The sequence below is a fragment of the Psammomys obesus genome, unplaced genomic scaffold (genome assembly GCF_907164565.1).
Source record: "Psammomys obesus unplaced genomic scaffold, mPsaObe1.curated_primary_1811, whole genome shotgun sequence".
In the NCBI taxonomy this organism is placed as follows: Eukaryota; Metazoa; Chordata; class Mammalia; order Rodentia; family Muridae; genus Psammomys; species Psammomys obesus.
This window is the reverse complement of record NW_026596046.1, coordinates 36,243,048-36,269,169: the sequence shown is the minus strand read 5'-3', so window position 1 is coordinate 36,269,169 and position 26,122 is coordinate 36,243,048. Positions and strand designations below refer to the sequence as shown.

General features: G+C 48.5%; 1 protein-coding gene across 2 annotated transcripts in view; it reads right to left on the bottom strand.

The window, feature by feature from the left end:
- Clpb (ClpB family mitochondrial disaggregase) overlaps positions 1-26,122 on the bottom strand; it is a 102,520-nt gene that overhangs the window by 17,637 nt on the left and 58,761 nt on the right. For both annotated transcript variants that reach the window (XM_055623171.1, XM_055623172.1), the window contains 2 exons: positions 16,326-16,423; positions 4,636-4,750 (listed from right to left, as the gene is read on the bottom strand). In XM_055623171.1, coding sequence (XP_055479146.1) covers positions 4,636-4,750; positions 16,326-16,423 — 213 coding nt within the window. The remainder of the gene's footprint in view (positions 1-4,635; positions 4,751-16,325; positions 16,424-26,122) is intronic.

The following is a 26,122-nucleotide window of genomic DNA, read 5'->3' as shown; positions in this document are numbered from 1 at the left end:
TCTATCTATCTATCTATCTATCTATCTATCTATCTATCTATCCATCCATCCATCCATCCATCCATCCATCCATCCATCCACCCACCCACCCACCTACCTACCTACCTACCTACCTACCTACCTTTATGTATATGAGCACTCTATATGCATGTGTGCCTGCACACCAGAAGAGGGCATCAGATCACATTATAGATGGCTGTGAGCCACCACGTAGTGAACTTAGGACCCTCTGGAAGAACAGACGGTGCTCTTAACCACTGAGCCATCTCTTCAGCCCTAAATAATTTTTAAAAAACTCCATTATCTTTGTACAGCTTTGTTCAACCTTTGTACAGCTGTGGCCCAACCCTAGGAAAGTTGACACAAGGTAGGTCCTGACTGAAAGAAAAACCATTAATGGAATGACAGGTGTTCAGAGGAAAGGGCCCTGAGTCCAGGGAGAACTGGAAGGCATGTGGGGAAGGGCATGTGGGCAGGTCCGACTGCAGAAGTGCAGTGGAAGGACAGAGTTGTGAGAGGTAGTGCAGGAGAGTCAGAGAGTCTACTCTGTGAGGCCCATGTCTTTACATAGACACAGTTCTCAAGCTGCCAGGTATGTGCAGGCTAACCTGCTGCTCATGCAGAAGGTCAAGGGCCAAGGAGTATGGCTGTAATTAATGACCTCACTCTTTCCAATATGCTTGTGAGCTACCAGAGGACCAGCGCAGCAGCTCCTCTTTTCCTCAGCGCACTTGACAGGGCGGACAAGGGGCCACACCACGTAAATCTACCGCTGTAGACACTCGGCACCCACTCTGAGTGGGAGCGGTCAACACACACATGTGCAGGTTATCTTTGAACCGGGAGCCTCAAGTCCATTGCTCCTGAGCTGGACCCTAGGGTTACAGGAAGGCCTGAAGAACAGCTGTAGGCTGAGAGGGTAGCAGTGATGGAGGCGGCAGCAGCAGGCCCTATTTGCCACGTTAGAACAACAAAGTCCGCTCAACAGCTTCAACAAGGGAGTGGCACTCAGATTTGTGTTTTATTTTCTTTCTTTTGAAAAAATATTTATTATTTTATGTGCATTGTTGTTTTGCCTGCATGTATGTCTGTGTGAGGGTGTCAGATCCTCTAGAACTGGAGTTACAGACAGTTGTGAGCTGCCATGTTGGTGTTGGGAATTGAACCCGGGTCTTCTGGAAGAGCAGCCAGCGCTCTTAACCACTGGCTATCTCTCCAGCCCTAGGTTTGTGCTTTCTAAAGATCACTCTGGCTCAGCAGGAACACACGGGGAAGGAAAGGAGGCTACGGGGTAGGAAAGGAGGCTACTACGAGGCCAGATCAGAGTATCAGGATGTGATGGTTCATATTGTCAGCTTGACAGGTCCTAGACTCACCTAGGTGACAAGCCTTGGGGCACACCTGTGAGGGGTTCTCTAGCTTAGGTTAACCATGGTGGGAAGACCTACCTCATCTGTGGGTGGCACCATGCCATGGGCACGAGTGTCAAACTCAGTAGAAAGGAAGAGCTAACACCGGCATTAACTGCTCTCTGTTACTGACTGCCTGAAGCCCCTGTCACCGTGAAGCCTGCTATTATGGACTGTACTCCTGAACTAAGACCTTAAATAAAACTTTCTTTCTTTACATTTACAGTTAGGATTTTATCACAGCAATGAGGTGAGTAAATAATGTAGAGAAAAGGAAACGAGGCTAGGTTTGAGAACCGTGGAAGACAGAACGTGATACCTGAACTGCATGGGGTGAAACGAAGGTGGAGCCAAGGAAATATCTAATGTTTCTATCTAGGCATCTAGTGAATGGAGGAAGGAAGGTGGAGCCAAGGAAATGCCTGTTTCTATCTAGGAGTCCAGTGAATGGAGGCCTTGTTCTGATGTGCTCAGCAGACAGCCTTCCTAATGTGAGCGGTACTTGTTCTGAGCTTCCAGGAAGTCTGCCTGCCAGGACTGACAGCTTCCATCACTTGACCAATACCAGCTCTAGGTTCTGGAAGAAGAAACTCACTTTCCATGCCCATGTGGTTTGTAGGCTGGCCTGCTGGATCATGTGACCCTAACAGACAAGAGCAGCCATGGGAGTCAGGTTTGCGGGGCTGGTGCTCTAGCTCCTCCATTTGTAAGACAGTAACTGTGCGCCAGCCTTGCTAGAAGCCCCGCAGCTGGGGATCACACTGATAAATTCACTGTATTACTTTGCACAAATCAATATCCCAGCACTTACCAGGGGTTGATGTGACCGAAATTGGTTTCAGCCAATTCGTGAGGGTAATAAATGGCCATTTATCAAATCAATTCATTCTGCAGCGCTCCTCTAGCTGCCCATCCTCACGGTACCCATGGGGTGCCAGTCTTTGTCCCCCTCTAGACAGTCCCTAACACACATGCAACATAGCTTGGAGAATCCAAGCCTCTAGATATGCCCCACCCTCCTATGCCTGCTGGAGTTCTAGGGCCCAAGGTTCTGGGTGCTGATTGCCTACCACAAGTTCAGACTCAGAAAGTGCCTTATGCTGTGACTAGCCCACTAGGCTTCTCATTCCTTCTTTTGGGGATTCAGAGCTTCTGGGAGCTGGTCCCAGGAATGAACATGGTGCAGGACACTCTCAGTGTGATCACAGCTGCAGGGCTCCTTAGTGAGGCTGATGCACAGCCAATGAAAGCAAAACAGAGGCACAGCCTGTACAACATGAATCCCAAGGATACTGTAGGATCACCAGAATCATTACAGGGCCAATGTACATACAATGGGGCAAGGAGGGGACCTTTCTGGCAGCCAGTTTACTGCCGACCTAATGCAGAGTTCACAAGACAGAAGAGGGGCTTTGAGGGAAGGGAGTTCCCAGGGTGCATACTCTGACAGATCACCACGTCTGAGCCAACTGCAAGGGAGGACATTGAGACAGGCACCTCAGGGCCGTGGAAGAGACAAGCTGGGACTGGGTGCCCAGTTATAGGGGACCCTCCACCCCCCAGCTCTGGGCTTTTCCTCAAGAGTCCAGGACTCAAGCCAAGACAACGTCTTGAAGATAGGGAATAGGCTGTGTGCTGTGTGGCACACACAGGAAAACATGGGCTTTTGAGTCAAGGGGTGTTGGTCTTGGTACCTCACTATAAGGGTAAAGAAAGTGATGCCAAAGAATTGACGTACACAGAGGAAAATGTAAAACTATTTCTGGGGAGCTTTTTGGCTTCTGGGCTTGAGGGGCTACTGAGAAGTGAAGGTCAGAGGTTGGGCGTAAGCCTGCTGGAAACAGGTATGTAAGAAGCTGAATCCCTGTGAGGGCAGCTGTAGAGCAGTCCATGTGGATTTGAGACTCCACCAAGAAGTGTGTTCTATCAGGGCTTCAGCTGGGGTTCACACCTCCTAGGGAGCAGCTACAGAGAGATGTGTATAACTAGAACCCAAGAGCATCCAGGTGTAGTCGGGCCCAAGTGGTAGCTCTTCTCAGCATCTGTAAGACTCTGCGAGTTGCCTTCTGACTTGTATGGATGGCAGCTTTGGTTCCTAGGCTCCACTCATCTGCTAAAGGAGTCTGGCCCCTGGTGAGTGGCTCATGAGTTCTCATGATACATGAGGATGATGGAGCTAAGACTGGCCTAGCTCATTGTGTCTTGGGGTAACTGCATTATTTTCTAGTTACTCCCTAATGTATCTGCAGAATGTCCCAAAGAGGGCAGCCTGGATTCAAGCCTGATGGATTCCTTCTTAGTAAGCAGAGCCTAGTGAGTCCTGAACATACACTGGGCAGCATGAAATGGTACACGATGCTCAGAAACTAGAGGGACCGGCCAGCGGGACTGGCAGACAGTTTAGGATAGAGGGTTTTAAACTAGCTAGCTAAGTGGCAGATAGCCCAAAGGGCATGTTAAAAACATAAAAACTAGGGTCTGATTCCACAGGTGTAAACTGAGGCCAGAGACTGTGGCTGCTGGTCCACAGAACATCCTAGGAGAAACACTTGTCTTGAGGGGAGATGCCCCTCCTCCCAGTTTTACTCTGGCCCAAGCAACTGCTTCCCTGCCTCACCTGCCTCAAGTCACCCTAAAACAGGCACAGGTCCGAGTTGTAGAGCGAAGCTGAGGCTCCTGCCTCCAGCAACCCGTACTGTACACACCGGTTTAGAGAGAGCTGTGCTTGGTGGTGGCCTCTGGGTGGCAATGAGGCCTTCACCAGCGGGGAAGAGGCATTTCTTGGGATATTTTCCACAAGATGCGGCCATGCAGTCACTGGCAGACCATTCTCAAAGTTTGGGAGCGAGTCCTGAGCTGGCTGGCATATAGAAACTGAAGTTCGCTCTAGCTCAGCTATCGCCCCTGAGTCTCAGGTGTCCCACTGAGAAGTGGGAGATGGGGGTCGTGGACCAGATGAAGGCAAGAGTTCAATTCTAAGCACAGGGAGGTAGCCTTGACTAAATTTTTAAGTGTTGATCATTCCTTTGTTCAATGGTATTTGATGGTGCCCTCTCACAGCACTGCTCTAGGACTAACTGACCTAAAGTATGCCAATGGCTGCAGACAATGCCTGCCCTGCAGACGGTACCAGCAAACAATGACTATGACTGCAGACGGCACTCTCTGGCTTTGGGGCAGCAAGGTGGGCACCTCGCTCTGCCCATTTCCCGCCGAGAGGACTTACCAGCACCAACGGTGGCGATGGCACTCTCCTGACCAATGATGTGTTCCTTCAATCGCTGCTCTAGTGGGAAGCGGCGGCGCTCCTCTGCTTCACGCTTTCTCTGCTTCTCCATGTACTGAGGGGAAAAGCGCAAACGGTTCAGGGAGGTTGGCCTCAGCAGGACCTTGGTTTAATTTGTCCCTCTGTGGAGGGGAAAGCTGCCGATGCTGGGGACCCAGGGGCCCTGCTCTGGCTCATGACCACTGCAGGTTGGTTCAACTCATCCCTTGCCCCTCTGTTGAGGACAAGCACAAGTGGCAGGGCCTGACCACCAACAGTTCTCGGGCAGAACCAAACTCCTCATGGTTTGACAGCGCTAAGTGCTGTGTGTCTTACTGTGCTTACTGTGTCTCTCACTAAAAACACTACCGGAAAAGAGTTTGCCGAACGTCTGAAAGCCTGTCTGGACTCCAGGCCCTCACTGTTTCTGGCATAGACTCTGCCCCAGCATCGGTGTATGGTGAGTGTGTGTAAAAATATAGACACAAAAAAGAGAATTAACAGCTAGAGAGGGTGGTGTCGACAGAAAGGAGGAAGATACATAAATATGGAATGCTTGGGTGGGGGCTTTCTGGGGCACAGGGGATTGGAAGAGGCTGGAGAACTGGTGACTGGGCAGCAGGAGCTGAGGGTGTGGGCCTGATGGGGAAGTATTTACTAAGTCGAAAACAGGCAGATCCTAAACTGAGAAGCAGGTGCCAGGTCTTCAGGTGGCTTTTCTCCCCAGGCCTCAGTACCATGGGCATCTTTCTTGGGAAAGAACTGTCAAGGTAAGGCCCTGTCACAAAAGTTGTGGCTGCAGATTGTTCTTGTGGGCAGAGTGGATGAAGAATACCTGCTGCTTGGGTAGTGTTTTCCTGTTATAGTAGTGACCCTGACAGAAGTTAAAAAAAATAAATAGCAAACAATCCAATTTTGGCTGTTGCTATCAGTCTGTAACTGAAAGCTCCCATCAGTCCTCGGTTTCATATGGAGCAATAATTCGGCACTGATCCCAGTGGAGTGACGCTTGCCGACTGGAATCCAGAGTGTCACCGTGTAGCTCCCTCAGGCGCCACATACATCACCTGGCTCTGCCGACTGCAGCCATATATCTACCTCTTCCTCCTCCCTGCCCGCAAGCCCATGCAGTACTCAGGCCCACTGGGCTGGGAGGTGCTGCTGACAAGATACACTCTCTCCCCTCTCTCTGAAATGGTGCCAACTTGTTGGACAGACCCTAAAGGAGCCTGAAGGCGAAGCTGGCTTGCCAGGGTACGCGGGGCACATTTACACACTGCCATGAGACTGCTGTGTACCAGGCACTGGACTCGGCACTTCCCCAGTGCCTCAATGTACAGAGTCCCCTCCACCTGAACCAGCTGAATGGCAGGATGAACAAGCTTCTCTAGAGTCAGATATGAACTCATCCATTTAAGAGCTAGTGACCCGCAGGAGTAAGAACCTCCCTGAATCTTTGTTCCCTCACCGTAGCATGGCGACAGTGCTCACATCCACCCTGCAGGATGCTTGAGGAGGCCATGAGTTAAGCCCTTGGCAGAACCTGGCATACAGCAAGGGTGGGTAGGCATTACATGGTAGTCAGAGTGACCTAGAGGTCTTTGAAGTACCTACCCTTATAAAGCATTTGAGCACATTTTTCTCTCTTCCTTTTCTTTCCCTTCCAGGAGTGGGGACTGAGCCTAGGATTCTTGCTCATGCTAGGCAGGCACTTTAACTCTGAGTTATATACAAGCCTTGGTCTTAGATAAATAATACTTCCAACCAGGCAGTGGTGGTACATGACTGTAATCCCAGCACCTGGGAGGCAGAGGCAGGTGGATTTCTGTGAGTTCAAGGCTAGCCTGGTCTGCAGTGGGAGTTGGAGGACAGCCAGGGCTACACAGAGAAACCCTGTCTCAAAAGAAACAACTACTACTTCCCTTTACTCCTTTTCGTAATCAACTGGCTAATCTGATTTTTTTTTTGGGGGGGGGGAAGAGGGGAGATAAAGTACAGGATTCCTTTTGTTTAATTCGATCACAGGTAGAGGTCCACATACTGAAAGAGGTGTTCCTGCTTAAGGGGAAGCCAGGAACCAAGTCCACTTGGCTGTCCACTCCCTCAGAAGCACCTCCTGAGGTGCCCTCTCTTGGAACATCAGTCTACAGGTGCTGTCTCCACAGTGTCCATTTTCTGGAGACAGCTTGGCTACTTGTGGCAGCCATCTCTGGCCCCAGTTTTTCTTACATGGCATGGAATTCTGTCTCTGTCTTTTCCATCTATGGGGCCTTACGGAACGGAACATACTTTTCTTCTTGTGCCAGGCAAAGCCTAATGAAACTTTTTATTCCACTTTGTTGATTGAGGTATGACCATCGTGGTCCCCCAAGTATTCTCCAGAAAACATTTCTTCTTCCTGTAACTATGCTTCGGAGTCAAGATTTTCTGTTGCTTTTAGAAGTCCCATTAATTGGACAAAGGGCAAGAGTTCTAATTACTATGGAAGTGAGCATAAGGGCAAGGGTCTGAATGAACTGGTGGGTTTCTTGGGAGCTTCCTAGATGGTGCTGGGAAAGGCTCTCATAAAACTAACACCTAGAATACACCCTGATCGTCCCAAGCCTCAAGTCTCAAACAGTTATTTATTTAGAAAAAGCTCTGTAAGTGTATATTAGACTTCTTTGATTAAAAAATGTACAGGAGGGCTGGCAAGATGGCTCAGTGGGTTAAAAGTGCCTGCTTGCTTTGCAGACCTGACAACCTGATTTCAACTCCCAGATCCTGTGTGGAGGAGAGCACAGCCTTCTGAAAAGTACTCTTTGACTCCCACACATGCACCGCGACATACACAAATCTGCATTCATATGCACATATCCTACACGCCATTAAAAGCAGGCGCTACACTGGGGTGAGTGAGGCCAAATGCATCGCTTTCTGTTGTTTTGCCAAGGTATAGAAGAGTCTGTATTAAAAAGTGTACCAAAGCACCTTTTTAAAAATATTCTTTTATTGTCATTTAGCTATACATATGTTGGTTTGTCTATGTTAGTATGCAGGTATTCACAAAGGCTAGAAGCGGGTGCTAGATCCCCTGGAGCAGGAGTCACAGGGGCTTGCCAGCCACCCAGTGTGGGTGCTGGGACCTGAGCTCCTAAGAGCTCTTAACCACTGAGCTCTCCCTCTAGCCCCCAAAGCACCTTTTAAATTGTATTGTTTTAAACTACGAGGGACTGGGTCTTGTCAATACTAGGCATGAGTTACTTTTTAAAGGCATCTGTCCTGAGCCCAGCCTTGTGGAAAGTTAGTCAGTAGGGAAAAAAGAAAAGGAAAGAAAAAAAGAAAGAAAAAGAAAGAAGAAAGAAGGAAAGAAAGAAAGAAAAGAAAAGAAAAGAAAGAAAGTCAGCCTGCAGAAGGAAAACATTTGATTTGTATCTGTTCAGTGTGGGGGAGGAAACTGGAGGACCTCAGGTGGCTCCATGGATGTTGGCTATTGCAGCTGGCTCCTGGAGGACACACATGGGGAAAGGCTACAGGACTGAGTTCCTGGCTCTGCTTTAGTGGGGTTTGAAGTCATGGCACGTTGAGCCAACAGGAGCAGAAGTTGCTGAGAAGGGGCTGCCAGGAGAGCAGGTGTGGGGAATGACCATCCTCTTAATAAAAGCCAGGTACCATTAACTTCAGAAACTCTCACCTGGAGCTGGGAGCGGCCAGCTTCCCATGCTGCATCTTGGCTGGATAATCACAGCCTCTGGTTTCCATCAGTCTTGATTTAATATGGCACTCCTCCTGGCTGTGAGTGCATTTACAGGAAAGGGCTGCGAGGCCTAGCTAAGCTCGCTCCACTCAGAGGTGAGTGGCAGGGCTGAGTGGCGGCGCTGCAAGGGAGGGCTTTGGGTAGAAGGCATATGACAAGCATCTTGATTAGTGGGCATGCCTTAGGGACAGGGCTGACAATGAAGCTGGTAAGGGGAGGGCAGCTGTGGCGCTGTGGTGCATGGGCAGAATAAGTCCCCAGGCAAGAGTGGGGCTGTCAAGGGTTGTGAGGAAGGAACAGGAAGGTCAGCCAAGCTTTCAAAGTCTCTTGGAGAGGTGAGGCTGTCAGAGGCACTGGCTACACCTGGACCCTCGGATGTACTCCCAATTCAGTCTGAACTTAGCTCCTGATCGGGACTTCTGTGGTGATAGGAAGAACTACACAGAAGGTCAACAAACGGGACTAGAGGGTACAAGGTGACTGGGGTAGGAATGATGACAGCAGAGGAATCCAAGGTATCCAACACAAAGAAATTGCCTTATTGAGGCACATTAAAAAAATAAAAAAGTCTGAGGGGTGCCAATCAAGTGGAACAGGGGACTATGGGTGAGAAAGGTAGGGAGGGAATTGAAAGCCTCCTGACTAGCTCATAAGTTACACTCCACGTGAAGAGGACTGGCCACAGGGTGGCTGTCAGTTCCACTGGACTTGGTATCAGCAGGTCAGCTTCCAGAGTCCATTCTTTACTTTTCCAGTCCCTCCTCTATTTATGCTAGAGATATGATTTAAAAATCTGACCTCCCCATGTCAACCAAGCCCTGGTTGAGATTGGGCCTTCTTTTGCAGGCTGCAGTGCCATCCTGCCGGGGGGGGGGGGGTGTGTTCCTCTGTCTCTCCTACTACCCACAGACCTGGCCTGAATTAACGGATGTGATTTTGACCTTGCCACGTCTCTGTAAATGGCTAGGTCGGTCCAGAGACAGGGCATGACAAACTGAAGAAGGGCAAGCAAGTGGCTACAGTGAGGAAATGAGTTAGATGCTCTCAGATTTGGGGTGTGCGATGCTGACAATCCCATGACTCCCTGATCTTCCATCACTTGGATAAAGTGTTAACTGCTGAGTTTCTCCACTGCTGTTCTCCCCTTTGTAATTAGTATTTTTAGGGAGAGACCTTGACATTGTGAAGTGAATACCCTGTCACTTTGCAAACTTCCAGTGTGTAGTTTTGGCACTCAGTGATGGGTCTTGTCTGATCTGGGGTCAGTGATTCCATCCTCACAGTTCGATGAAGGCTGATCACATCACTGTCCTGACTACAGAGAGAAGTAGCTCCAAGCCAGGTCTGCAGCTGAGGCGGAAGAGTGTTCCCCCTAGAAGGCTGCCTCTGAGCCTTCACCTCCGACCCGGGGATGAGAGGAGCCCCATCCTCACTGTGTTTAAGGTCTAATTATGGAGAGGAAATTGAAAGCACAAATTTGCTCTGTTTCTAGCATTGGGCTACAGAGGGAAAATATTGAAAATAAACACCAGAGGGTGTTCTGGCCAGAAATACCATGAGTTGAATCAGAAGGAAACAGTAGAAAAACCCAAAATGAAGGACATTCTACAAAATTAACAGTCTGTACTTGTGACAATGGCAAGATCACGAAAGACAAAGAGAGACTGAGAAACCAGTCCTTTTCAGAGGAACATGATGACTGAATCCAATTTTGAACTCCTGACTTTCTTTCCTCAAAAAGAGAATACTGGGGAGCTGGAGACTCTGAACAGCACGGGAAGGTTATTTAACATCAGTGATTTTTGATATTTTGATTTTGGACACTGTGCTGACAGCATGTCAGAAACTGTGGGCTGAGTGTGTTGCTCAGTGGTACTGTACATGCTCAGTGCTCCTGAGGCTGAGTTTAATCCCTAACCATAGGAAAAAAGCAAACTCCAAAATACAAACAAAGCTGTTGGCAGTGGTGCCCTTGGGAGGAGGCAGAGGTAGACAGATCTCTGAATTCTGAGTTTGAGGCCAGCCTGGTCTACAAAGCAAGTTCCAGGATAGCTAAGGCTACAGAGAGAAACCCTGTCTCGAAAAACCAAAACCAAACAACAAAATAAACACCCCAAGTCCTTGTTTTAAAACAGACAAACAAGCAAGCAAGCAAGCAAGCAACAAAATCCCTATACACAGGACAGTAAGAATCACCATGAATATAATCTAAAAATATTAAGAAAAATTTACTTCATGTATAATTACACAATTCTATCTGTCCATACACAGACACACACAACCATGTGATAAAATGTTAAAACTGTTAACAGTTGGACAGCTGATTGATAAAGTTTATTGGAACTTGGTACATGATCTCTGAAACTGGACCAAAATAAAGGGGAAAAGCTGGGGAATGAGCAGGCCTTTTGAGATTATTTATCAAGGGTGTTTGTGAAAACATGGAAGCCATGTCCTTACTATACCGTCCTTCCTTCCTCATACAAGTCCATTTTAACAAGTTCGTGAAGGGGTGGGAGGAGAGCATGCACAGAAGCTTCTTCCTGTGGAGCTCTTAGCACCCCCGTGGCCCACAGGAGGCTACAGAGACTCCACACAGGCACTGTGCTGAGATGTGCAGCAGAGAACACGGGACACTGAGCACCATGTGGGAGGAAGAGAAGCCCCTCCTTGGTGCCTCACCCAGCCCTCCTGCAGCCAGCGCTACACTCAGGTCTGGTGGGAGCACCCAGGCTCTCAGCCTGGAATGTGGGCCCAGGGGAGCACCACATCCCCAGCTACCCTGAAGCAAATGAGAAAATATAGAGACAGGAACTGTGCTTGTGATGCTGTCGTGGGATATGCAAATAAAAGATATAGGATGGGTCTATCTGCCTAATATTCCTGCCAATTCATTCTCTGGGTGTGATTAAAATGAGCAATAAATTCCTCGTGAGTCTCAGTGGAGTGAGGATCGGGAGAGGAGCTTCGGCTGGCATGCACGCATCCCCCTCAGCTGAATATTCATCATGGGATAGCTCCCCATATTTTTGTTTTATCTGCCATCATGTGCACAGAGATATATTTCTACCTTTCTTTCATCTCTTAGTTTGGACATGAAAACGGGCTAGGCGTTAAACTCTGCATATACTGAAATCATTCAGAATGAGATCTAGGCTAACCTCCTCTATGAAGATTGTCCTGCCCACTCTGCCAGGAAGTGGGCATTCCTACTGAGGCCCCTGCCAGTTCTTTTGCTATTGGAGCTCAGAATACCTGTCTCTCCCACAACAGGACAGCAAGCTAGGGACAACAGCTGGGCCTCTCCCACAACAGGACAGCAAGCTAGGGACAGTGGCTGGGCCTCTCCTTCTTTGGATCTTTCCAAGGGGGTAAAAAGAAGCTTAGGTCTGGGGAATGCAGAAAACCTGAGAACTCACTGTGAGAAACTCATTTAGTCCAGTTAAGGTGACAGAGATTCTGAAAGTCAGTGATATTTTTTAAGAGGAGGAATAAATAAAAAATTAGGCTTATGGCTAATTTTAAATATGTGAAACTCACTAATAGTGAGGGGAGATTTCAGAATCACCTTCTGAGCCAAGAAGGTAACACAAATGCCCATCTGGTGAGGACATAATACAGCAGGGACATGGCAGGAGAGTCTACCCCTCAGCCTTTCACGTCCCATTTGCCATCTGGCAATAGATGGAGAAAATTCAATGCTGCAAGTCCTGGGTCATATTTTTGGAATTCTGGTTGTCCGTAGGTTTAGGCGAAAGGCCACCTATGTGCAGAGACTGTCTGTTTAAAATGGAACAGGCAAGTTGATGCCTGTGTCTCACTTCTATCTTTCCTGCCTATTTGGTTTTCCCATCTGTGAGGTAGGGGGTATTGAGAGCTACTGCACAGGTCTGTTACAGGACAGAGAAAGTATGTGTTAAGCACACAGCACAGTGCCTAGATGCACTCAATAACTGGTAGGAATAACACTAAGAACAGCACTTACACACAGGCCACAGGCTACAATACTTTTACTTGAGAGTGGGCTAAGTTGACCTCTCTTCCGGGAAGCCTTCTGGATAGTCTTATGACTGATTCATTTGCCTGACAGGCGATGAGCTCCTAGAGTCACTTACTCATCTGTTTTTGGCTATCTAGCCCACAGTCCAGCACAGAACTTTCATTCCTAAGTAGGCGAAATAACATGAAACTCTCTTCATCTTACTTATTTCCAAACCTTCCACAATCAGACATATGATGCTTATATTCGCACATTTCCGATGAGTATCATTTGACTAGAGAATAGCAGTCAAGGTGGAAGAGGCTTAGCTGGATGCTGGTGAGGCCCAGTGCAGGAGGCCCAGACAGGAGCAAGGTAAGATCGGAGCAGTAGTGACTTACTGTGCTAGGTAGTTTGTGTCAGCGTGACAGGGCGGGGTCACCTGAAAGGAGGGATCTTAAAATGACTCCATAAGATGGGGCTGGAAGTAAGCCTGTCAAGTGTTTTCTTAGTTAGTGATTGATGGGGGAGGACCCAGCTCACTGTGGGTGGTGCCATACTTGGGCTGGTGGTCCTGGGTTGCCTAAGCAAGCAGGCTGAGCCAGCCAGTAAAAGCAGCACCCCTCATGGCCTCTGCATCATCTCCTGCCTCCGGCTGCCTGCTCTGCATGAGTTCAGGCCCTCACTGCTTTTGATGGAACTGTAAGTGAAATAAACCCTTTCCTCCTCACCCTGATTTTGGTCATTATGGTGTCTGTTTCACCACAGCAGCAGACACTCACCAAGACAGCCAGGGAAGGTCTGAGGCCAGGGTACCTTAGTGCCTTCCGCAGCTGAGCCTGCTGTATAGGTGGTGGGGCCTGCACCCTGAGGGGCAGCTGCTGCTTAGGAACTGGCGGAGGGAGCCAGGGCTCAGGTCTAATGCAGTGCCTCTCCCAGAAAAGTCTGCCTTAACCAGCCAGATTTAGAGACAATGAACCCAAAGACAATACAGACAGCAGAACAATGAGGTGGAGATGCCGAGAGCACTTGGACCTTCGGGATGGGTGGAGTCTCAACTGACTGAAGGTGCAGAGCTGACAACTGAGAAGCAGACTCTGGCTCTGGGGCTTCGGGAGCCCTGGCTGGCCCTCGGCGGTGTCCGCCTCCCCACAGAACCCTTCTGTCGTGGGAGAGCCCCGCTGCCGAGTGCCTCAGTCCTCTCACCAAGACCCATTCCTCCACTTTGCAGTGAGCAGATTCTCCTCTCTAGACAGATGCTCCTGTTGCTTTCCCTCAAGGCCACAGCAGTCCTTGCGCCTTACTGCAGCTTCTTAGGGCTCAATGTCTCTGGGCGTGTGGCTGTCCTGCTCTAGCAGGGCCTGTCCTGCACAGGTGAGCCCAACCACCGTGTTGTTCACTCTGGGCCTTGGCCTGGTACCAGGCAATACTGTGGCCCACCTCCCTGAGGTCACGTAACTATTAAGTGGCCCTCAGTGGCTCTACCTGTGCTTGTCCACTTTGAAAGAAATCTCTGCACGACCAGCACCTGCCCTATGTCGCACCACTGGACACACCACAGGTGTTCTTGGCCAAGCGTTGGTGTCCTTCTGTCTAAGGGATGATGGGCTACATCATCCGAACCAGCAGGAGTTTCATCAAAGCATGTGGGGAAGCTGACCTGAAAGGCAGTGCAGCTGTTCCTAGGGGTGGAGAATCTGAACACAGAGAGGGAAACAACAGCCCCTTGAATTTAGTAGCGAATCTGGATGGGCTGTGAGAAGCTAGCTACCATTTCTTGGCCCATCCCTTCTCTTGAGGAAGTTATCCTAGAATAATGACTAAGCTGAGGCTGGTCACCAAGTGGTCCCTGCTCTCCTCTTCTTCAAATATGGAAGGACTACTTTTTGCCCCCTGTGATAAGGTGGGATCCTGTGGTTAGTTCTGGTCAGTGAGTTGTACGAAGTGAAGGGCTCTACTTCCAGGCTGGGTAGTCAACTGTGAGTAGTCAACCAGCGTAGAGGTCAGAAGGCAATTTTGTAGACTTGGTTCCCTCCTTCCACATTACACGGGTTTTAGAGATCCAACTCAGGTTGCCAGGCTTGTGAGGTAGGTGCCACTTGGCCAGCTCTCAACTGAGAATTTGAGACACTTCAGAGTATACTTTCCCTGTGGAGAGCAACCATCAACTGGCAGTGGGGTAGAGGCAAGGAGAGGTGTTCTAAAGGTGGGATCTGAGCACCCTCGATAAGCAGAGCCTCCCCCGTGCCCAGCAGCACCGAACACCGGCTCAAGGTAAATGGAGTCTCTGTTGTTCAAAGCACTGAAACTTTGCATGATTACCAGCACAGGCCGCCTGTCCTGGTACATATGCACTTGTCTGTTCAGCTGAATCTTAGGGACGATTCAGCGCAATGGGTTTTTTAGAGATAGGATGAGCCCCAGGTCCTCGCTGTCTCAGACATGCAGAGCACCTGCCACTAGGTGGGACCTGTTGCACCGAGTTATCTCTGTAGACAAGACCTGAGTGTTGGATGAGGGAGCAAAGATGAGGGATTAGAAACCAGGTGTTCCAGGCCTACGTCCTGCCATGTGGTCAAGTGCATTAGTTTCAGTTTTGATGCTAACTCACTGTGGGACCAAAGGCCAAGTCACATCATAACCATGGCCCCAGGAGTAAAACAAGCCAGCGGGTTCACGCTGCAGAACCTGCTATTCCTCCTGCTGCAGTGCCCTCTCAGCAGCTGCAGGACAGAAGAGCAGGCTGCATGGGCACCAACACTCTGGGCCACCTTCCCTTCAACCAGAACAGTTCCATTTCCCTCTGATTCATCTGTTTTGCTTTCGTAAGATTTCCCATCACAGGATCTGATGACTGTCCAGGTTCCTGCCAGGTCTGAGATTTGTGACTATAATTCTTGGAATCTACCCAATTGTTCCCAAATTAGTTCTGTGGCTGGGGAAAGCAGGAGCCTTAGTTGTATTTTTTAGGGAGTTCAAAAATTAGGTTGAAAAAATAGCATTAGGTTGGATATTTTTCCTCCTTAGCTTGTGTGCCAGGCTCTAGATGTGTGTGAAGCTAAGGGTGAAGGGATGTTGGGAAAGGATGTTGTAGGATGCTGCATGGCATGCCAGGCCTGAGAAACTCTTATTTTGCTCAAAACTTCATTTGGCCAGTACCTTCTGCTGAAAAGATATTGAGAGGCCATCACCTTAAAAATAAATGTGACTGTTAAGTCTCAAAATCTACGAATGGCTTGGGCCTATCCCTCTCCCAGTCATGACTGGAAACCTCCCTGTTCTTGATAAGACCGGGGCTGGATGTGAATTGAGATAGACAACAGTCATCAAGGGCTGGCTTACTGACGCCTGCCTGCAATCGGCGCACTTGGGATTATCCTAAGGCACTGCAGTTGATCTGCAGGCAGCAGACTTCCATGTGCTAGAAGAAGAACAAGACAAGGACCAGAAAGCCAGGTGTTCTGAGCTCATCCCTGCATGGAACCTGCTATCTATCCTGTGCTCAACTGCATTTGCTTTAGTCTTGATAACTTACTCTGGGATTGTTGGCTATATAGTAAGACCAGTTACCAGAAAATAAAAGATCACCTAAGAAGTGCTTTCGGGTGGAACATGAAGTAATTTAAGAAGGGTAAGGTTATGGGGCTAGACAAGAGATGGCTCGGCAGTTAAGAGCACTGGCTTTTCTTCCAGAGGACCTGGATTCATTCCTAGTGCCCACATGACTGCTAACAACTATCTGAACTCTGGTTCCAGGGACCTAATGCCCTCCTGCAGCTTCTCCGGGGCACTTCACGCAGATGGTACATACACACAGGCAAAATAGCCATAACTGACCGACCAACCGACTGACCGACCAATCAACCAAAAACCCAAACCGACAAAGAGTGGAAGGTTAAGTGCATGGGGTACCCACAGCCTCCTCTCTCTATTCACCTTGGTCTCAGACGTTTTCAGAAGCTTCATAACCTCCCCTTCTCGCGCATAATCCAGGGGTGTGTGTCCCATCTCATTCCTCTGAAGGGGGTTGGCTCCTGGCAGAAAAAAGAAGGATAAATGGTCAAGGGCTCTATGAATGATTAGTTGGTCCTCATATTCACCTACAGGTGGCTTGGGCACCTCAATTTCAGTTTGACTTTCCACGAAAATTTATGAGATTGCAGAATGGCAGGAAAAACTATAGTGGTCCTTCCTGATCGAGGTCATGATACGAGAGCCCTCAACTATTATAACACCCCCCCCCACACCCCCCCAGAGGTAAGCATGATAACAAAAATTGGCAAATAAATTCATAAATTTATATACCCAACACAAATGCCGACACATGCATTCACCTATACATGTACATTCACTCATGAAAATGTTCATATCTTCAATATAACTTCACATAAAGTTATATAAAGGGTTCCTTTCTAAATCAGAATAGCCCAAATAGGAACTGAAAGGTCCTATTCTTCTTTTCTTCTTAATATTATCTTTTCTTTTTCTCTTTTGAGACAGTCTCCCTATGCAGCCATGACACTCGCTCTGTGGAGCAGGCTTGTCACAAACTCTAAGCAAGCCTCCCATCTCAGGCTCCTGTGTGTGTGTTACAGGTGTGATTTCCCACTCAGCTCTTCTCTCTCCTGCCAGCCAGAGTCAGCCAGGTTGTCTGGAAGGGTTGGGCATCCTAGGACCTTGGCTCTGCCCTAATAGCTGATGAAGACAGTATGTTCTGATAACTAGAGAGCAAAGAACTCGAGGATGAGAAAAAGGCTGTCAGAGAGCATGTGACTATCTTCTGGTGCTGGCACAAGAACAGCCAGTATATGGCATGTAGTTGGCAAGGCTTGGAATTACAAGGAAAGACTCCTCTCACCCTTAGTGCTGGGCAACTCTCTTCCCAACCCTAACCCAACCAAATGCTAGCTATCTTTCAAGCCCTGATGCAGCGGAGCCTGAGGACAGAACTGGCTCCCCTCACAGGCACCCCTCAACACCATCAGAAAGGAAGCCTAAGCTGGCTTAGGCTGGCACACACGTCAGCCACAGCCTGCGGCGGCAAGTACTCGGCAGGTCCTGCACTCCTTCCTCACTAGAGATGTATAGAAGGTTAGGGGAATTTAGGCTAGTCATTACCATATGACTAGCCTCTTGGTCCCACTCAGCCCAGGGACCCACTCAGCCCAGAGCTGAGAGTGGCTCAGAGTGGCAGACAGCAGGAAAAGCCAGTTTTTTAAATCTGCCTCTGAGAACACTGATCTCATGCTATGAAACTTCCCACTGAAGTTCTTCTTTAGACTCTAGAACTTAGCACTGAGAGTAAACATTCAGGGGCCCTTGCATGTGGCTGTTTGAGTAAGAGGAGGTGCAGAAGAAACTTTTAAATAAGAAAAAACATGGGGAAAAAAGGCATGGTGGGCATACACTTTTAATGCCACCACTTGGGAGGCTGAGACAGGAGATCCAGGGCAGCCAAGGCTACATAGTGAGGCTGTGTCTCAACAAAACAAAACAACAACCTCTCCCACAAAAAAGAAAAAGAAGATCGTACATGATCTTGTTTTTGATGAGAAATATTAATATATATTATTTTATTAATATAGAATTCATATTCCATAAAATTCCTGGCGCCTCTTTTAATGAGTGCTGGGAGTAGGACCTCACACTCATTAGGGAAGTAAATGCTCTACCACCAAGCTACATTCCCAGGACCCTAAAATCCTGGTGCCTGGTCCATGAAGAGGCCAGGAGTGGGTGTCTGATCCCCTGGAACTGGAGTTGTGAGCCATTATGTGGATACTAGGAATCAAACCCAGGAACCTGGAAGAGCAGCCAGCACTCTTAACTAGCGAGCCATCTCTCCAGCCTCAAATCCATTTTTTAAAATGCATACCATTTGGTGTTTAATCTCAGGTTGTATAACCATCACCACTATCTAATTTACCCACTTCCCATGAAAAAACCCCATACCAATTGTCAAAACAAAATAAAGAACCAAAAAAGCAAACCAAACAAAAACAAACTAAAACCCCCACCTAACCAAACAACCACCACCCCGTAATGGCTGACTCTCCCTCTTCGTGGGTGTTTCCTATACCTGAACTGTGCAATGTATGGCCATTACTGTGCGGCTTCTTTCACGGCACATGTTTTCAAGGTTCTTTCACTGGTGAAGCAGGGCTGAATAATATTTTGTTCTGGGAAGATACCACATCTTCTCATCCACTAGCTGGACAGATGAGCTACTTCCCCCTTTCGGTTGTTAGGAGCATTCATAAACAATACAAGCCTCTGTTGTATTTGCTGTTGCCTTTTGTTTTTGAGATAGTGTCTTGCTATACAGCTCAGGCTGATCTTGAACTCAAGATCTTCCCAATAGAGCTTCCTGGGTGCTTAACTGGACACCAAGTACCCACACCCACTTGCTCTCTCTCAAACTGGCCTTGAACACCCAGGCTCAACTGTTCCTCTTGCTTCAGACTCCTAAGTACTGGGATTAGTTGTGCCCAGCGCCGTGCCCAGCTCTGGCTGTCTTCTCAATAGACGCCCTGCAGTGACAGCAACAACAGTCTAGAGATCGCTGTATTTGTGCTTGGCTCCACACTTCAGTTTTTTGTTTGTTTTTCATCTAATGCTTGCAATCCTGAAAAATTAAAATCTCCAAGATACAGACATGGAAACTGGACTCAAGTGCAACCACGAGCAGCAGGCTATCGTTTTGAGACATGCGTCTAGCCGGTTCTCCACGCCCTCAACAGAGTGGCAGCGCTGTTCTCTCTCCATGCTCTTCCTCTGTCCGAGGTTCGAAGTGTGGCCTCCTCCGTTAGGGGAGAGCAAGGAGCATCTTCCTAGCACAGCACTTCCTTGCTAGGCACCAGTAAGGTTAGCCTTTCCCTGCAGGATGGGGACTGGAGGGGCCAATGGGCAGTTTCTTCTTTATATACCTCCCCCAACATTTATTTTAATTGCTCACATGTGTGTGTGTGTGTCTGCAAATGAGTTCGAGGGTGAGCAGGTGTTTACAGGCCAGAGGCACAGGAGCTGGAGTTAAACGTGGTTGTGAGCTGCCCAAGTGTCTGCGGAAACTGAAAGCATGAGCCTTGAACCCATGAGCTCTCTCCAGCTCCTCCCCGAGGCTTATTTTGTTTTTAGTGTTAGAGCCAGATAACCTTAAGCTCATTATATAGCCCACCCTATTCTTGAACTTGATTGAGCTCCCCTGCCTTGTTATCCTGAGTGCTGGGAATCTGTTTTTGTCTTTTTTTTTCTTCTGTGTAGCCTGGGCTGTCCTGGACTCCCTTTGTAGACCAGGCTGGCTTTGAACTCACAGAGATCTGCCTGCCTCTGTCTCCCAAGTGCTGGGTGTTTGTTTTTAATCCCTCCTTCTGTTCTGTGGTAATGGTAATTTGGTCGTTGCCTCCTTTAAGTTTTTAAAGACATCTTTAAAAAACAAACAAACAAACAAAAAAACCCTCCCCCAATCCTGTGACAAGTCTGTCTCTTCTGCAGGCACTTTTGCCTGTTTTTAGAAACAGGTCTCCTTTGAGTTTGAGTCTAACACAAATTAAGCTCTCCAAGCACTCTTCGGACATGATGAACACATGATAGTAACAAAGGCAGAGGTGGACCACTTTGCTGAAGGATAGACAGATAGACAAGAACCACAGAGCTCAAGAAGGACCAGAGCATGGTTCATTTTCTTGGTGTGGCCCTGTTTTTTGGGTGCTGGGCACTGAATGGATTCTGTAAGGTCTGAGGGGCCAGTGCCAGAGAATATGCTCATTCCCACAGTACAGCCTCAGCAGGAGACTCAAGGGGGTAATGGAAAGGCTTCTCCTTTCTCTGGCTGCCGGGGGGGGGGGGGGGGGGGGGGATGCCCCCAGATATGGGGTCTGCACAGGGGGGGGGGGGGGGGGGCCAGAGGGAGAGGAACGAGAGAGGAGGAGGAATGGGTAGGGTGGAGTGGGGGGAGAAGGTGAGAAGGCAGCAGTAGAAGAGAGGGTGAGCCTCGCTGCTTCAAACAAGTGCTGTCAGTGATCTATATTTGCTTACAGAATGAAAAATGTGCGCCATAAACATTGGCCACTCAGTAATTTCTAGCAGGAGTCATGTCACTTCTCATAAAGCACGGGGTGGGGACAGGTAGGACATCTCTGCACCTGGGCCAGGCAGCACAGGGGCTTCCTTTACAGTGGTGCTGTGCTTTGGCTCCAGTCCAGAAGACTCTTGGGTCAGGCTACTTGCCAGGGGAACCTAGCCAGGTTCTCCAGGGTTCTGGAGCCTCGGGGCAGCAAGTCTGCCCCCGATTTAGGAAGGCTGAGGCGGGGGCACCTGGATAATGTCCATCCAATATTACTCCCCCAGCCTCACACCCTCCCTGTGACTTGACTAATTGCTCTAATAATTGATAGAACCTGACTTCTACCACTGATCGATTTCACCTTCACGACCAACGGCCACAAACCATTACACTCCAATAAATAACCACGCTGGGTCTCACCCGGCTGCCCTCTCCGGGGGCATCAGTATGGCCCGTGCCCTGGCCTGACCTCCCCTTGCCTCCCACCCAGGGCCCCTCCAGGCCAAGCAGCTGGTCTAGAGGGTCAGGCCTCTGGGAGCAAGTGAGCGGGCTGGAAGGAGGTGGGAGCGCTAATCGCAGGCCATCCGTCACCTCCCACTGGCTGTCTGGGGCTGGGGCAAACACCTGGAGCACCCTAGGCAGTGTGGTGCAGGACCCCTCCTTCCTCTCCTGCTCCAGATTAGTTGTCCCAGCTTATAATATTTGATAAATAGCAGCCCAGCTTCCTGGCAGTGCGGCTGCGGCTGCGCCTGCCCGCTACAGCTGTGGAAGGTCACTCATTGGGGAAATATGTTTCTGTCAGTGGTATTGAAAAAAGTTTAGTGGAGTGACAGGCCTCAATTTTTCAAATTTTATTAACTCCATCCTCTTAACCATTTGTCTTGAATTCCTTCAGATTCTGGGGGATCTGTCAATAGGGATGGGGCCCAGAAAATAGGGGAGTGGATGGGTGGGCATGGCGCTGGTGCTGGTTGGTGCCACTGTGGCTGGCTGGGTGAAGACAGTGGAAGGGGTGAGAGAGGCCTGGCTTAATGGTGACTAGGAAGCCTACTGCTCTTCTCTGATGCAGCAGCATCTGCCAAATCACCCACACTCCAAATAGTTTTGAAATGACCCTCACATAAGCTCTTCCAATTGCCAAAAAAGTCACTTCTCTCTACTGCCTCTGGAATAGGTGGTTCCCTGGCTCCACGGACTCTCTCTTGTAAGACTGAGTCTGTCAGCAGAGTGCAGTGGCGCACACCTGTAATCCCAGCACTCTGGGAGGCAGAGGCAGGCGGACAGAAGTGAGTGAGGCCAGTTTAGTCAAGGTTATACAGAGAAACCCTGTCTCGAGAACAACAGCAGCAGCAACAACAAACCACAAAAAGACTGAGTCTGTGTGCTTCTGAGGAAGGCCTCCTTACTGCCCTCCCACAGACTGTTTTGGGCTGCAGAAGTACTCAGCAAAGGCTGGGCAGCATCCTCCATGTTCCCACAGCCTTCTGCCTGTCCTCTCAAGGATCCATCCTCCTATTAAAGGCTATATCACCACACACTGCCTCCACATTGCTATTCGCCAGCACAGGGCCCAGCAGAGATGCTCATTCATATTTGACAGAAAAACAAAAAACAGAAAAACAAACAACAAAAAACCCTGTCTTCTCAGGCACTATTTTCTGAGGCCAAGAGAACACGGCTGTTCTGTCTGCTGGAAGAGCCTTTCTGACCGCAAGTGTGTGATTGTGTGCCTTGTTCCTGTAAGCGAGAGACCCCATACTCTTCACTGCTCTTAGAAGCCTCTCCATCCTGTAGGTGGGAAGAGGAGAAGCACTCTCCTTCCTAGCACTCTCCTTCCGAGCAGGTGGGTGAAGAGTACCACCTGCTGGCTGGGCACGTTGTAACTGTTCTGTTTGTGGCTGCTTTCTGCCTCCCTCTGTGGGTTTTATGAGGATGGAATGAGACAAAGTTTGGCTATGGTTGAAAAAAGGTGACAGTGATCTTTGTAAAAGCTTTCTCATCCACTCTTCCTTTTCACAGTTACCTCTGCTCCTCTGCTCCCTCTGTCCTGACTTTCACAATTTGGTAGTCTCTTCACTATTTCCAGTGAGAGGTTTTGGTATTTGAGATGTCTCTCCATGATTAGAGGTACCCAATGGGCAGGCTAGAATTTCTGGTAGCAAGCTCCCTGTTAAGGAAGCATTCGAAAGATGGTGAAACAAGCCGTGTGCCTTGTCACCACACTCATGACATGGTATCTGCACAGTTCCTCCGGCCCAGAGCCCTGCTCCTTGTCTTCGAGATTGGCCAGGTCCTACATTCTTCAAGGCCAGTAGCCAGGAATCTCCCTCTGGGTACTTGTTCTCCTCACTCCCTTTTCTGGTCATGGCCTGCCACATTTCAGTTGCCACAACCAGTCTCCTTAACTCCTGAGGCCAGATGGAGGCAGAAGCCTGAGGCTTGAGAGTGACAAAGGACTTGCAGCAGGGGCAAGAAAGTCCTGTTTCCTGAGGTCTTATCTGGGGTGTCTTCTGTTCATCACATATCAGACACATACTCTTACAGAAATGCATATATAAGTATACACTCTTAGCCAAGAATTATAAGGCTGTTATAAGTTATAAGGCTGCATTTCATGCTGCATTTTCTGCTGGCAACATCCATGGGTTTAATCCTAATTAAATTGGTGAAGAAAGAGAGGCATTGTTTTTTCACTTTACAGACGGCCTAGGTTTGGTAGAAGAGTAAGAGCAGGGACATAGGCTAACATTTGCTGGGTATACAATACGGTCTTACACACTGTCCTGAATAATTCATCACACAAAGAAAGAACAGGCTCAGAGTTGAAATAATTTGCCCATGGTTATATAGCAGGCAAACAGTGAAGCTAAGATTTGAAACAGGGATTAATTTCTCTTTCATAAATATTTGAAATTTTACAAGCTTTTTTTTTTTTTTTTTTTTTTTTTTTTAAAGTTGCTAGCTCCAAATGCCACCAAAGGCCTGATGACTCAAAAAGGCAGAAAGACATATTTTTTTCCATCCCTTCCATTGTGCTTAGACGCTCCAGGAGTCTCTTAATGTGAGTTTGGGGACAGATATTTCTTGTAGAAAGGGCACAAAACAGCATTTCCTTTCTTCCCATTTAGGGTTCCTGGTATGGGGCAAGGGAAATGGTGAGCCACACTAACTTAACTTCCTGGACATCACCCAGAACCTCCCCACCCCCACGGACAGCCAGAGGGACTCCACTGCTTTCTGGAGTTCGGGGGACTGAACAAGAACTTCCTTGTGGCCTCACTCAGGCACCCCATCAAGATCCACAGCACCAACAGGCCAAGGACTGGCACACAGTGGAAGCAGCAGGCCTTATCATCTAACAGAACCCAGACCGGAGGGAGACAGACAAGAGAGAGACTGACAAAGTTGGATGGAGGGATGAGGAGATGAATTGGCTCCTTCTCTCACGCACCATTGGTCTGGGGAGAAGGGAAACTACAGCCCCAGCTGAGAGGAGCAGAAGACAAACGCAGTACTTAGGCTCAGCAAGTAAAGGAACCTGCCATCAAGCCTGGTTACTTAGATTCCAGGTGGGGGACTCATATGGATGGAGAGAACCAATTCCCACAAGCTTTTCTCTGTCCTCACAGCATGCATGTAGGTATACACACTTGTATAATACACACTATGAATAAACAAACATAGTAAAATAGCCTTTGAGTCATTTACTTTTTTGAGTGATTAAAGTAATCACCTAATCATAAACTTTCCACAGGCCACCTCATCTCCAGAAACAAGCCTATCAGTAAAGCGCTTTGTGAACCTCAAGAAAGGGGTGGGTGCCTGCTGGGAATCTGGCGGGTCTGTGGTGACCATATGAGACGTTTCGTTTCTTGTCAGGATTACCTGTGAGCTCAGTCAGGTAGTGAGGGCAAGGGTGACTTCATCAGACACTGGATGGTATGTCTCAGGAAAATTCTATGTTCACAGTGAAGTGTGGGCTGGATGCCAGTAAAATATGGAATGTCAATCAGTGAGTGACAGACAACCAGACCCCAGGGGGGGTGAGGCAAAGACAGACCAAAAGAGTTCCCAGTGACAGTAAGTAGGTTTAGTCGTGTTTAGCATGTTTATTTCTGATGTGGGTATCATGGGGCTGGGCTCCTCGTTAAATCTGCAGATGTAATCAGGGTGGGAAGGGCACCGAATGCATCTGACAGAAGGCTGCCACTAAGAGGCGAAGTATAAACGAGGAGTCGTAACTTTTGGAAGAGAGGCAAAGAGAGATTGTTTTGGGAAATACAACTGGTGTAGAAAGGGTTTAGAAGCCATGTGAGAAAAATAGTTCAAGGGAGTTAGTTAGTGATTTGGACTAGAGAAAAAAAATAGTTCAAGAGGCCATTCCTGCCACCATGCAGAACGGGGAGGTTAATAATAAGACCATGGATGCATTCCACGGCTGACCTGCTAAGCATCAGAAAGCCTGAAGGTAGAGTACGGCCCAGCCAGGTTCCCCAGCACAAACGCTCATGCACTAAAGGAGAGCTACCTGGGAAGCTTACTACTGATGTTATTTATAGGTTCTTTTAGATTTATTTTTATTTCATGTGAATGGGTATTTTGTTTGCATGTACGTCTGTGTACATGTGCTCCTGGTGCCTGTGAAAGTCAGAAGAGGATGTCAGATCCCCTGGAAATGGAGTTACATATGGTTGTGAGCTGCGATGTGGGTACTGGAACTCTGCTCCTGTTCCTCCAGGAGCAGAAAGCAATCTTAACTACTGAGCCAAACTTTCTAACCAGCCCCTAGTTTTCCTTTGTTTTTTCAAGGTAAGGTTTCTCTGTGTTGCCCTAGCTGTCCTGGAACTCACCCTGTTAGACCAGGCTGGCCTTGAACTCACAGAGATCTATCTGCCTCTGCCTCCAAGCTCTGGGATTAAAGAGTGTGAGTCACCACTGCCTGGCTCCTGTTTTTCAATATTAACTAATTTATATACATACCTACCGATAGACAGACATTCACTGAGTCCTTTATATGTGTGTCACTGTGCTAAGGACACAAAAGTGAGTAAGAAGATGCTGTCTCTGCTCGTAGGGATCCTGATGCTGCAGGGAGGAGCAACAGAAGCATGTACTGATTGCAGGACCCAGTGAGGAAGTCTAGCTTCAGTTCAGATTATGGTGAAGAGTTATGGTGGAATTCACACACATTTGGCTGTCCGATTCCCCAAGTAGCTTACCCAGGACCAAACACTCACTGAAACTCACCACACTGTCTATCGGAACAGGAGCACAGCGAACCAGAATTTGTGAATTTTTGTGCTAGATATTTTGCTCTTAGAGATTGAGTTGTGGTCTTTGGCTGGGACTTAATGTACCTGCAGCTTGTCTTACAAGTGGCTGTGGTGTCAGGGTGAAGTGATTTAGCCAGCAGGGCTACCCAACTCTCCATCTCCAACCCACCCTATGGGGACTGCTTCAGCACAGACATAAACATGCTCCTGCCGCTGCCTTATTGCACTCGTCACATGGGGAGGCTAGAAGGCTTGATTCAGGGATATGATTGGATTTTAAATCCCAGTCTCACAGGATTTTAATTACTGGTCTGGGGCAGCAAGGATAGGCGCAGGCTGCCTTTGGATGGAGGAGGTCGATACGCCAGTCCACAACATATTGAGCCACAATGCCTGCA